Source organism: Thermobia domestica, chromosome 2, assembly GCF_964235325.1.
Source record: "Thermobia domestica chromosome 2, izTheDome1.hap1.1, whole genome shotgun sequence".
NCBI classification, from domain to species: domain Eukaryota; kingdom Metazoa; phylum Arthropoda; class Insecta; order Zygentoma; family Lepismatidae; genus Thermobia; species Thermobia domestica.
In genome coordinates this window covers 193,777,572-193,792,452 of record NC_137455.1, presented here as the reverse complement: position 1 = coordinate 193,792,452, position 14,881 = coordinate 193,777,572, and the positions used below count along the sequence as shown (strand labels likewise).

The following is a 14,881-nucleotide window of genomic DNA, read 5'->3' as shown; positions in this document are numbered from 1 at the left end:
ATCATCTTCATACTGCCAATAAAGGTATAACATCGAATCGTTAACAGGTAAAATTTGGTTGACTTTTATGTCTGGAGCAGTTAATTTTTGATACAGTTCTTTGGGGTCGTTAATGATGGTCGTTTGGCTGAAATTGTCTCTTATAGCGAGTCGTCCCCAGAAGGCATTCAAACAGAGCTTTGCAAGACTACGACGTGCTGAATTTGTCATTATATTTGCTGCATCTAAAGTTATGCCTTCCCGTTGTTGTACCACTTGGATATACTGCTGCTTTTCTTCTTCGGTGACGCAATTGGCAGGCCAACCAGAAGCTTCCAGCTTAGATTTCAAAAATGTATTAATGTATTCGCTGAATAATCCGCCAGTCTTGGTTTCTGGATCATATACGGTGATGTCGTAATCCCAAATTTCGTAAATTTCAATGACTTGATACCCAAGTTCAATGGCTTTTTGAATTTCATAGGACACCCATGTTCCTGTTAGACTTCGTTCACTGTCCGAATGTGTACATTCAGAATCTTGATTTAATGCTGTGGCACAGGCAGCACAAAGTGGAAACAACAACTTCTTATTTGAACGAAATGGCAGCACTGGATGAAACACATTTCTGCTAGGCAAGATCTTCAACTTGACCAATCCGTTGACATCTTGAATGTCGGGCATTTCTGGATCTCCCTGTAGATATATTCGTGGATGCCCTATTGGATACCGTCCACATTTATTCACATAAGGATACAGGGAGACGATATCCAAGAATTTTATTTCTTCGCCTTCATTTTCATTTGCGACGTGGTACAATTTAATGGCATTAACACGGCCACCATAGAAGCTGTCTCTTGGATTTAATGGTGTCTTATTAGTATAAGGATGTGTGCTTAAAGAAGAGGCCAATGCTGGATTGGATTTTAACACTTGACGAAATTCACATTCCCACATTTCATGTACTTTATATCCCATGGATCGTAATAACTTCATTTTACGCTGTGTTCTCTCGTAGCGATAGTTCATTGTTTCTTCGGAGTTCTCATAAATGGGTTGATCACGGCCTGTAGGGACACATAGAGGACAGCCATGGAATTTGCACCCTTCAAATTCATACACGTGTTCCTCTTTAGTGTCAGGATCTTTGTAGTAACCGTCCAGATGAAAACCAGCAACATAAACTTCTTTTCCTTTCGCAGCATGTTGAATTGAATGGCCCTCTTTTTCTTCCATGTAGGCAAGCCACTGCAAAGCAATCCGTGACTGATTGTTTCTGTGACGGTATCCACGTGCAGGGAGAATGCTAATAGTATTAGGTTTTAAGAAATTTCGTCGAAATACTAAATTGCACGCACTCGCCAAAGTGATAGCCTCCAGGAAAGGATTGACGTGAGTTTCTTGTTCAAAAGTGGTCATGAAAGATATACAAGCCAATCGAAGTACGTTGACGTCCTGGATACAATAGTTTACCAATTCTTTTTGGAAAATAAACGTATCGTTCTGGTGTTCGTTGTACCATGTCATGAATTTTTCTCGTTCATCCACTTTCATTTCATCTGCACCATAATAATGGATGTCCGGTAATTTTCCCACATACGTTTGATTTGCAGCAGTATTAAAAAAGTGTGGAAAATATCCTTTGGTCGCTGGTAAATGAAATGCCTTGGATAATTTACTTAAAGCCATTGGCATGAAATTTAAGGAGTCAATAAACGATAAGTGATTCACTTTCATGCTTAAAATTTTTGCTCCGTTCAAGATCAAAGTAGGTTTCAATTCATGTTCTTCCACAATTATGTGCCAAAGATACAATAAGTTTGATGTTGGGTCGTGGTTGACGTAAATACGCAAGAAAGGCATTGATCGGATCATCTTGAAACATATGTTCTCGCTGTCCACAAACTTCACACGGATGATGTATATCCTCATCTTGAACACAGTTGTAACATACTTGTTGGGCCACCAGTAAATTGGGCTTATGAATGAACGTGTCTTCATCGAAGAAAGTATCCTGTGTGGCTTCGATATCATAGAAGACAATCATAGCCTTCTTGGCATGTAACACTGATGGAACTCCAGGCTTTAATTGAGTCGTATCAGGCTTCATGTAGCATTGGTGGGTAGACGTAACGTGTTTATGGCACACATTACAAAAATAATCAGTACAATCATGTTTTCTTTCCCCTGTATGGACAAACGAATAAATGCGTAGACATTTGGAACACTGTTTCACCATCTTGCATATTGGTTGGCCTTTATGGTATGGTACAGTCAGATGATTTGTATAGCATGTTTCACCATAAAATTCACGATTGCATTCTAGGCACTGCTTCTCCGTATTGGTCTTACTGCATGGCGGTTTCTGCAAACATTTTTCACACATGGCCGAACAGTTCTTGACGTGTGCAATACGATGATCATATTTTTTATGGCATGCAGCACAATAGTACTTAGTAGAAAAAACCGACGTTAATGACGTGATGATGTCATAATGAGAATTGATGCACATTAAATTGATTGGAATTTTGTCTTCGCCACCAGGCCCTTCATACAGAATATCTTCTCCTGAAAAGCTAGTGTATACGGTAAGTTTATAATTTGTCAAGTAGCGTTGCAATTGTCGTAATTCTTCCACGGATCCCCCATGCTCTAAATTCACTGATGATCTGGACAAAAGTTCATGTACGGCTGGAATAACAACACACTTTCTCTGGTTGTGATATTGATCGTAAACTTTTTTATTTGTATCCTTATATTTCTTTAGGCCAATAGCAATCACAATCGCATACGCTAAACATTTCTTGTCGGTGTTTTTTACACGTAAAATGCCTTTCTTGCACTTTAATAATTCGTCGTTTGATAAAAGACCTCGACGCACCAATCCAAATCCACGGGGCACATCCACATGATGAAAATGGACAATGAACGGTTCGTTCATGAGAAAACTATCGTTACTTTGAAGGATGCGATCAAAGGATGCCCATAAAGTCTCCAGTGTCAAATTACTTGCATGCCGGAAAGATAGATAAAATGGCTTGTTCTTCTCATCGTGGGATAAAATCGATAATCCAACCATCGATGATTCGTCGACGTTTTCCAATAAATAATCCAACATCTGTTGAAAGGAGGCCTGAACCCACTCCACAATATCGGTGCCACTGGTCGGAGCATTAATTTGAATTTCCAGCATTCGTCCTTCAAGATTAAAACGCCGATAATGTCTATTGATTTCTCGCAAGACAGTAAAGCCAGAAGTAGCCATATTCAAATAGGGAAAAAAGGTAAGGTAAGCAAAAAAAGGAATAGGCAAAGAAAAACAAATATCTAAAACGAAAAGAGAAAAAAAGCACGAATTAAAATTGAATTCAGAGATCACTACATTATCAAAATGACTACACGATCAATCCTAAAAGAATGATCATATCTCAAATAGTTTTACTGTTAAAATTTTTATTGTCGTCATACTGGAAATCAAACCCGGACCAACATCAACATGTAAATGACCTAAGTTTCTGTAGTGATAAAAAAGAATGAATGAAATTGTTTTTCTAACTGTGCTGAAAGAATCATTGTAGTAAGCATTTTTCCTCTGACACTGAACTTTAAAACATATGACGAACATGAAACGAAAACAAAATCTCATGCGCTTGCTTTTCTCGAGCTAAGGCAAGAAAGACTCGGCGGGAGATCAGATCCCACATTAAACTGCAAGTCCACGTCTCACGTTGTAGGGAACAAATTCGTGCGTAGTTTCTTTGTTTACTTTCAGAAACTGAGCTAAGTGGTTAGTGTTACGCAACTCTGGCCCGGGTTCAACACCCAGTATGCGATCAGATTCAACATTAAGCTGTATTCCTAGCCCCACTACTGAAGGGACGCTAAAACCAAAATCAACAAATTTCTCGTGCTTACTTCTAATGTGTGGGATGTGGCCCGGGTTCAACACCCAGTATGCGCTCAGATTCAACATTAAGCTGTATTCCTAGCACCCCACTACTGAAGGGACGCTAAACCAAAATCAACAAATTTCTTGTGCTTACTTCTAATGTGTGGGATTCCTAATTCGATCCCCGGTCAAGTTATTCTTCCATTTGCTAAATATTTCGTGTTAAAATAAAACAATGATAACAATGTTATCCTCATGCAAAAAAACACTCCATTGATGTTAAGAAAACGCAGTCGATACTTACCTCAAATTCAAGGAACGGAGTAAAGTCACGCTGTCACTAGAGGTACACCTACGTTCATTCAAGATCTTCGTGGAAGTAGAACTTCAAAATGAAATTAAGAAATTTATTTAGGTCTAAAACGTGTTCAACTATAAAGTGACATCACTATCAGCCAATCAGAAACGAGGAAAATGAATCAATGACATCACGGAGAACCAATGAAAACACAGCTTTCATCATGAGCCGAAACGTGATGTAAGAAGCAATCTGATTGGTTGTGACATTATTCACGTTTTTTCTCCTTACACATCAATCGTTACGACATCTAGTATCGCAATTTTGATAATGACATCATACCGTTGACTCGTTAGTTTCTTACGACATTCAAATTAACACATCTAAAATGTGATTCATTTTTCTTATACTTGATTGAAAAAATGTAACACTCATCGATATGTTACGAAACTGTCTTTGACATAAATGTAAAGTTGAGCTTTTAAAAGTCCGTCAGCTGAGAAAAAATGCTGATGTAGTAAAACCAGATTCTGCAATTTCACAATAACAAGCTTCTATGCGTAACAACAAGCAGAAATGTGTAGTAATGTAACATAATCTGTTCATGTTCTTTTCATACGCAAAACTGCTCGCACTGAATGGAGTACGGTGGCTCAGCGTTTTTTTTTTCTGATGTGTGAGTTCTCTGCTTCAATCCGCAAGCAAGTAAGTTTATGATGTTTTCTCATTTCTCATCATCGTTTCAAGTGGGACGTTAAATTTTTCTAACACTAGCACCAAGAATCAAACTCGGGACTATTGCATAGTAATCAACACACGTGTACGATGGCTCAGCGCTTGTCTCTCTACTGTATGAGGTCACTGCTTCAATCCTCAGTCAAGTAAGTTCATGTTTCGTCCTATCATCTCTCACCGTTTTCGCGGGGACGTTAAATTCAACATTTCCAAGAATCAAACTCGGGACGATTGCAAGGTTCACTCCTAAAGCGGAACAAAATGCACCCTAAAAGGGAACGAGGTGGACCACCCAAATTTTGTAGTAATATATATTAGGGTCCCGTACTATAATACCAAATATATAAAATGAGCAATTTCCAAAATTTAAGGGGTGGGCCAAAAGTACCCCTCCCAAATTTTTAAAGGAGTGCACAAATATACCCATATCTTATGAAAGGTAATGGACCCCTATACATGACCATATAACTATATATATAGGATAATAACCTCATCAAAGGGGATAAAATCGACCAAAAACCAAACACGTGGTACTACGTATTGCTTACGTTTATATTTTGGCAATTTTGTACCCCTAGAAGGGAACGAGGTGGACCACCCAAATTTATCATAATACATATTAGGGTCCTGTACTATAATACCCAATGTTTAAATTGGGCAATTTCCAAAATTGAAGGGGTGGGCCAAAGTACCCCTCCCAAAAATTTCAAGGGGTGCATTAATATACCCATGTCTTATAAAAGGGAATGAATCCCTGTATACGCCCATATAACCATATAGGGTAATAATACCTCATCAAAGGGGATAAATTAGGTCAAAAACCCCCGAAATTTGAATTTTTGGCAATTTTTTACCCATGAAAGGGAACGACATAGACATCCAATACTGATAGAGGTACATACTATGGTCCTAGGCTACCATACCCAATTTTTAGATTTGGCAATTTCCAAAATTTAAGGGGGGGGTGGTCCTATGTACCCCTGCCAAAATCTAGAGGGGTGGTCCTAAGTACCCCTAGGTCATTGACACGGGCCAGGGACCATGGGTCCTGGGGGTGGTCCTATGTACCCCTGCCAAATTTTAGGGGGTGGTCCTAGGTACCCCTAGGTCATTGACCCTGGGCCAGGGACCATGGGTCCTGAGGCAGGGACCCAGGGGCCAAAAAGCGAGACCAAGTGGGGCGATTACTACTCCGGGTTTGTTTTCCGACGGGAGATCATGTTGTTCGGATTCCACGTGTATCAGTAGATTCACGTCTCATATAGCCTTGCTGCTGAAAGGGACAAACTCAAAATCACCTCGCAACATTCACCATATTTCTAATAAGTTTTCACTATAACAATACACTATTTCGTCGTGAAGTGGTCCATTCCTACCCTTACACAAAACAGATGACAATCATGTCCTATTTGTGGCCTCGCGACTCCTATCTGCAAAGGTAACAGATGAAAATCGTATAACGTTCAGTGATGTCAACTTGCTAGAACAGAAATGGAGTCCATTTCAAAAGTTGCGGTCTTTACTGGACACTCTTTATATCAAATTTTACTTTGTACCTGAAATTAGTAGATAATAAAATTAGATATTACAAAGCAATTGCAACAAAATCAAATAAATCTTTTTATGTTATTTGCAAGATATATATATATATATATATATATATATATATATATATATATATATTCAATAACATTCTCAACTAACTGCATTTTTATTGCTTTTTGCTAAATTTTCAATACCCTGCAGTGCATACCTCTGGTATGCGAGTCGCTGTACGATTAAGTACGATTAAGGGCCAATAACAGGAACATGCAGTAGACAGAATATCAAATGATCACACATGCCAAGAAGATAGTGAAACTCGGTAGTCATGCTTATCGCATGCAATCGCATATTGTCCTGCTGGAGTCATTCAGAAGTTTCAAAGTGGGCACCTAGTGCCTGATAAATGTAAAAATGTAGGATAAATATCTCGAGTAATCAATATGCTACACTCGCGGACAAGGACAAATATTATTATTATTTGGTCAGAAGTAGGTTTTGTGGGAATGGAGAATGAATGTTTTGGTGTCTTTCATCTCACCATGTGAGATCATTCCAATGCCAATTTCTAGTGTGCAGTCAAAGGGATTCCCAGCAATAAGCGTCGCAAAACGTTGCCACGACCTTCAAGATCTGCGTCACTGTTCTATGTATAACATTCACATTATGAATGTTCTTGACACAACTGAATGTGATGCACGTGATAATAAGCAGATTTGTGTTTACTATACCATATCCATTTATATTACACATAGATTTAAACGAAATAAGAATAAACGTAAGGAATATATGGCTTTCGTAAACCATGTAGATGTCCTTAAGTATTGTTATTTATAAAATACCAAATACTTCTCTCACACCACTGAAAGCATTAACCTACAACGCTTTAGGGACTACGATGTTTGTAAGTCCATAACTTCGACAGTTCATAACATACTAGAAGTAGTGATAGATGGATGGAGGACGAAGAACTACGAATTCTTTTTGTAGAACTTACAGCTTAAGTTCTGAAAGGGCCAATAACAATAAAGACTATGATACTTTAAGGATGCATTTGCTAACTGATATACACTTCCATACTCATTGAAAATTCTGAAAATCACTGTGGTTAATTTTCGCACAATGTTATGGTGACATATTACGTATTTATGTAGTTAATAATCAATTTACATTTTTTGGTTTGTTACATAATAATAGTTCGTGTTCATACTTGCAGAAGAACTTAGCGGATTGGTTGGTAACTTGCCATGAATTAAAAAGAGAAGTATGAAATAGTCAACTTTGGTTTGGATAAGTAATGTTAATAGAATTACTCATGAGATAGTTTTAGGTTAGAATTAGTTGAGTTAGGTTTCATTAAATAAAGTTAAGTTTTATTGTGCATTGTTGTATATTAGAGAACTAAATCGCTAAATTTCTTAACAAGAATTGGTAGATCACCAAATATTGACAGATCTCAAAAAATGCACTATCAAATTTTCTTCACTGTGCTATTTAATAGTATAAGAGACGAGAACCAGGCTGATTACAATTTCATCACACCATTTGTGAAATGTTATGTAGGATTACTGTTTGTTCCACTGGTTCTGTTTATTTATTTTGGAAAAATATTTGGAGAGGTCATACACTTTATTCATTCATATCAGTTTACTTGGTATTGAGGTACGATAGTTCATTATTAGTAGGAATTCCCAAATCACTTTTTCATAATTGTTCTAGTGTTGGAGTAGAGGAAACAAATGTGTTTTCTCTATTGTATACGAAAAATTCAAAAAAACAATAGCCTTTTGATCACAAGCCAAGTAAATTTATAAAAAATTACGAACACATGGAGTAAAATCCTTTACCATTAGCGTACGGCATTCTTCATTGTATGTAGTTGATTTATTAAATTTCACCAATTCTTTTGCGAAAAAGAATATTTCACTTCAGAGGAGGGATCTCCTGAATATATTTGCCAATTGCATCTCTGAGAAATCCATTCGTCAATCTGATGTTAATATTCCTTCCATAGCAATATGGGTGCCAAAACCAAGCAGTAAGAAGAAAAAAAGCAGATAGAGAGATAGGTAGATTGAGGGAGAGAGAGAGAGAGAGAGAGAAACTCCATCTGATCGTCTTATTTCGGGGAAACTTCTAAAATGACTTGATGAAGGAAATACCAACACTTTAATGCTAGTACCTTCGGAAGAATAAAAAAAAATCTCTTCAAGAACTGAAATAGCGAAGAGGGTGATCGACGGGGGTAAATGGGTGTCAGATTTATTTCCCTTCATCTTCTTCTCTTATGAACCCCCTCTCTTCTCCTCTCTCTAAAAAGATTTATGATCAAGCTGTTACCCGCACGCACTCACTCTATGAGAAGCTCTCCCTGGCTACTGTAACCTCTCCGACGACCCAGCCTTTTATCAAACAACCAGCTCTGCTTGTTGTTTTTATAACATCTTTGAGGCGCCAGACAGAGAAATACCCAAAGAACAGGCACGCTCTTCTCCATTGATTTCAAATAAAAGTGTCCATGAAATGAGCAACATTAAAACATTTCCTTCTCTGCACTTTTTCCCCTTTGAGAAAGTCTTTCCCATCCTCTCCATTATTATGAGGAATGCGATATATATGAACTATCTGGTGAAAGAAATTTTGAAATGAAAATTTATGATACATTTCCCCCAGCTCAAAAAACTTTATTTGTACCTGTATTCTATCAAATTTCAAAATAAAGTTTGATTATATATACGAAATTTTCTTTGATAGTAAATTAAAAAGAACATTCACAGATTTATTTGTTAATAATTGCGATACCAAATACCTTATCTGAAATGCTGGTATTAACAATTATTTAAAAATTGCTTTTTCGTTTGCTTTATTTTTCGTATTGCTTTTATCCTGCTTATCCTGCTTATCTTTAAATAAGTGTACTTGACATTTGTGAAATATTTATTGTTGGCTTGTGTGTACGATGAGTATAACTGTTTAACTAGGGAGATGGAGGCAATAATAAATAATTTAGTGGTTTGGTTATATTTTCTGGATATCTCTACATTCGAGCATTCTATTACCACATGATAATGAAATTTGGTTCTTAAAGGCAAAGTCAAATTTATGTATTTTAAACAATGTATATTCATGTAAATTTATGTATATTCTATAAGCGAACCACATGAGCGTTGATCATGGGGGTGAGGGGACCTGGTCCCTCTGATGTTTTCTTTAACCTTAAATCTTTATTGATACCTTTTTATATTATATATGTTTAACTTGAATGCCCTTCTCCCACAAATTTACAAAGAAATAGACCCACCCAGCAGCAAACATGTTGTTTCGATAGTAATGTGTTAAAAATGAAATTTATGCTTAAATGTAAACTCCTGAAAGTACTATAGAGCAGCATTTTTTAATTTCCTATAATTAATCAAAAATAACAACGTATCAACTCGACTAAGAGAAGAAAAGAATTATTCTATCCAATTTAAAGAGATAACTTATTGATGGTATACTTCAGTATGAGTTTTACCTTAATAAGTAGCCTGTTTTTTGTACAGCATCAATGTTTAGGTTTACAAAGAAATTAGTTTCTTTTCCGTTCCTCGAAAACAATGCCTCAGCTTTTACACCCACTCATATCATTTTGTGCATCTTAATGAGCTTTATCGATTGCAACACCTCTCACGTTTGACTACAGAATAAACATTATGCATTCACAACTGAATGATCATGAAATTATTGGTGTAATAAGAAAGTGGTAGAAAGAAAGATGGCCCCATAAAAGGAAACTGTGGACACAAACATAAACTTACCTATTGGATCCGACTTTCGAGTGTTTACACCTTATTTTCAATCACAAGTCACCATGTCTCCATTTGCGCCAGTTGTATTATTTTTATGTGATATTATGATATTACATTTTACAGGAAAGCAAGTTATAAAGTTTTAAATTAATTATAAAACATACTTTCAGCCTACTCGTCAAAACGATATATATAATGCTAAAAATAAACTTTTAATTAGATATTATCAACTTTAACCAATATATAGATCGTAGTGTAATAAACTACAGGAGTGAATAATCTATTAATGACTATAAAGTGACATACACGTATTATGTTTTGTCATCCTCGAAGAGATTTGTTAGTTGGGATCTTTTTCTTCGGCGTGTGCATAAATACAGTTCCCAAAAGACCAAACAAAAATGTGTTACTTATGCCTAACGTCTTACATTGTCTTATGAGGAAATTTATTTGTCTTTTTAAATGAATACATATAGGAAACCTATATTCATAACCAATATTGTTCACTTAAAAATGAGTTCTATAGGTTAAAACGCCATGTCTTTTAATAATTTCCCAGAAATACTCACGAATACTAACAGTAGCTTTGTTGATCATTAACTCGATCATGGATATTACTGGTGTAGTCAAACCCGGTCATTCCTGAACTACTTGTACCAGCCAAATGTGGTTAATTGTGGCAGATATCTTTTTTTCTTTTTTTGTAATACTTAAAAAGTTTTGCATCGGTACTGGATATTTTCAGGCGAACACAGTACTTTAAATCCCCATACTGTACTTCCTCCCTGAGAATTCGGGACAAATCTAGATTGAAAATCTGATGAAAGAAATACGGGATAAAACACTAAAAGGACTAAGTTGTGCCGTACCTACATGATATTGTAAAGTGAAATCACCTCAGTTTACGCCCTGTAGATACGCATCTTTAGAAATATATATAGAAAAATGTATAGAAATGTATATACGCATCTTTAGAAAGCGAAGCAAGAAGGTATTTCTTTTAGGTATACAACATGAGTTTATAGAACATTGTTTGGAAAGTAAAATCTACTTTTCGTAAACGTTCGTACTTTTATGATCATTTTTACTTTTCAGGTCAAACTAATGCGTGTATTCATGATTTTTGGAATGTGATATTTCCTCGTAGATCAGCTAGTGATACAAACCTAAGTTGAGCAAGGTTTCAGAAGGGAAGGGAAATTCATGTACTTTACGTCAATCCATTATGTGCATGCAGGATTCTGCTTCAAGCTTTTCAACATCCTTCTCGTTTTTTTTCCCTAAGATCATTTCGAGGATAATTTTCATCCCTATTGACATGACCGCGTATATTGGGTTGTCATTTTTCTATCATTTACTTTTCGAGTATTTACTGATTAGAACAGCAATAATACTTGATTCATGAATTTTGAAATTAAAGTTTGAAAGAGACAAATTAACCTAAGTCCTATAGCTTATTTCATGTCTGCATTTTACAATAGTAGTTCCTTATGTAAGACGTATAAAGCAATGAATGAACATAATCCCATACATGCAGGTTGTGTGTATGTGTGTGTGTGTGTGTGAATTTGATGGGACAGAAGACTTCTTGTTCACGGATTCGTGGATTAAGGGAAGGATGTGGTTGAAGTCTCATGGGTCCAGTCTAATCCTTTTGAGCGATGGTCACATGATAAAAGGTCGACCATTCAAAGCCATCTTTCTATCCTTTTATTTTCTATAGCTCTTCCCAAGAGATGTAGAAAACCTGTAAAAAGAGCTCAAGGAAAAAATGTAATAAAAAAGGCGCTGATTCTTCCTTTCAGGAGATAATGTATTGGAGGTACGTACATCTGAACTAATGGTGAAGACAGCTAAAATTGTCTGCAATATTTTAAAAGAACTCATACTAAATTTTATATATGGTAAAATGTTCAAAATGCTCAAATTATTATTTTGTGTTACTATTCAAAAATTCACACTCAATTGTTATTTAACTTGTGTATTAATGTTAGTCTTAATAGTAACATACGTAATATATATCCAACCTTTCTTAACAAAAATTGTAAATGGATTTATTTTGTATTCTATCGAACATCCAATTTATTCTGGATACGTCAGTGAAAAGTATTATTTTCAATTAGGTAAAAGTTAAAAAGTTAATAATTGTAATATCAGCACTATAACATATCGTAGTAAACGTTCATTGTCAACAAGAAATAGCGGTGAATTCAGTGAAAAAAAGGATATTGAAGTTCCTTCCAATAAGGAATCAAGTACTATAGGAATCCTAGTTCAGTAGCTATTATTTCTGAACTTAATTTTTAACTATCTTTTATCCTTCTTACCACGCCGGCCCAAACATTTTGTATCATTATTATGTTAGGTAGATATAAAAGTTGTTCGTCAAAAACATCGTTAACCATCTTTTAGTTATGCTAAACAAATTTTAGATGGGAAACCACTTTAAATCAATTATAGTTTTGGCCACTTTCGTAATAAAATAAAGTTCCACTTGTCCACAAAAGCTAATCCTGAAAATAAACAAAATAGTCCGTCATGGTACCGATAGTAATATACTGTATGTCTCACAATGACATTATATGTTGTTGATAAAGATGTGAAACAGGTTCATTAGTGTCTGGACGCACCTTGGGCAGGTAGTCCTTTTAAGACATTACAAACTTTGTAAATTAGAAGAAAACACAGTGGCATATCACTCCAGAACATCTTGCTTGTGGTCGATATTATTGTGAGCACACAAGTTTCTTTAGTTACTAGTAAAAATACTCTGTGGTGGCGAGTATTATCGTTTTGTACACTAATTCTCTCGCATTCTTCCCGTCTAGAAAGTCTAACGCCCCAGTTCAAAATATGGCCTCCATATCGGTTAGCTATTCGCGCGAAATTCAGAAAAGGTTCTCTGAATCTTAACAGAAAGATTCTACTTTAAAAAGCACAGCTATTCCATAATAATACAGCTATACCATAATAATATACCATATAATAGCACAGCTATACCATGTATATGTCGCTTTCAGCGATGATGAATGCATTGTTTCACAACCTTGTATCTGCTGAGTTCAATCTCCATAGATAATCAATTTTCAGTGCAATCAAGAACTTACTACTAAAAAGTACTTGATTTCATATGTGTTATGACTTACTGCGAACGCTTCCTTATATTTACCTCACACAGGACTGTCTTTCCATACACATCTTATATTTGTATAATCGTCTCCAAACATTAGGTATCTAATACATATTGTCCTATCCAGTAACAACGTTTGCATTCTGTTAAGTTAATATATCGGATATTGTTACGAGGGACATTCAATAAGTCCTTAGAAAGAGATAAAAAGAAACAAATCATTTCGGGTATATTATTTTCTTTTACTTTACTGCATAATCTCCTTTTAGCTCATTATATTTTTCCTAGTGTGTTTCCAACTTCGGAAGGTCCTGAAAATAGGATCTTTTTGTGCGATGACTTCATCGTTTTATGTGAATCTTTTTCGCCGAGCCATTTTTCAAGTTTGGAAATAAACCAAAGACACTGTGGGCCAAATTTGACGAATCCGGTAGATGTTGTAATGATTCGAATTTAAATTCCATCATTTTTGATATCGAAGATGAAAGAGAAGTTTTTTCGTGCCAAATGAGGACGTTTCTTCTTGATTTCCTCCTTTAACCCTTGCAATAACGACACATAATACACTCCATTTATTGTTTATCGTTTTTCCAAGTAATTGATGAACTTGATTTTGAGTGCATCCCAAAAATCTGGGGCCATCAACTTCTAGGCTGATTTCACGGTCTTCGCCTTCTAAAAGATGGATCGACTTTAAAATCCCACTTTCTCGACTGTTCCTCTGTTTCTGGCGTGTAGTAATATATCTATTTCTCGTTCACTGTTATGTATCGACGCAGAAACTCCTCGAGATTGTGACAAAAATGAGCCAAACCAACCACTGAATCGATCAAACGATTGCGTTTATTCTCCACTGAGAGCAAACGCGGCACCCATCTTGCCGAGACCTTTTTCAAATTAAATTTTTCGTACAAAATTGAAAATACTGTACCTTGTGATGTGCCTGTGGTCTCAACTATTTCGTACACTTTGAATCGTCTATCACTCAAAATCATATCGTTAATTTTGTCAATCATTTCGGAAGAAATCACTTGGACATCCCGAATGATGTTCATCATTTATGGATGCACAGCCTCGTTTAAACTCCTTTGTAAACAATAGCCAACACAGAAGCATATGTGCCATGAAGTTAATCCAACTCGGCTTTGAACTGTTTCGGTGATGTCGGCATAATTGTTTTGAAATAGAAATATTTTATAACTGCACGAAATTGATTTTTTCCATTTTTCAAAATCATCACAAGTTTCTTTCTTCAATTGACCATGACAATGAAACCACGTGCCGTATATAGCTGAAATTTAAAAAAAAAGTCTAGTGAGGAGTGACGATTATTAAACCAGACCATTTTCGATACTAAGAGTGTCATTTTTTGGAATTTCTAAGGACGATTTGAATGACCAGGAACGAAAGGACTTAGAAAATATCACGCACGCAAATACATTTTGGAGAAGTGTACAAGAAGATGAAATCTATGAAATTGCGGAGGAAACAAGGGTGTATTACGATGGCAGTAGAAAATA

At 35.9% G+C, this 14,881-nt stretch overlaps 2 protein-coding genes across 2 annotated transcripts in view; one reads left to right on the top strand and one right to left on the bottom strand.

Annotated features, from left to right (window-relative positions):
* Positions 1–4,235, bottom strand: part of LOC145679296 (uncharacterized) — an 89,232-nt gene extending 84,997 nt beyond the window's left edge. Inside the window, exons 1-2 of the mRNA XM_081749882.1 lie at positions 4,173–4,235; positions 1,886–3,306 (exon numbers count right to left, since the gene is read on the bottom strand). Coding sequence (XP_081606008.1) covers positions 1,886–3,244 — 1,359 coding nt within the window. The 5' untranslated portion in view covers positions 3,245–3,306; positions 4,173–4,235. The remainder of the gene's footprint in view (positions 1–1,885; positions 3,307–4,172) is intronic.
* The window catches only part of LOC145678340 (orexin receptor type 2), an 844,605-nt gene that overhangs the window by 288,545 nt on the left and 541,179 nt on the right, over positions 1–14,881 (top strand). The gene's annotated exons all lie outside the window — the stretch shown is intronic.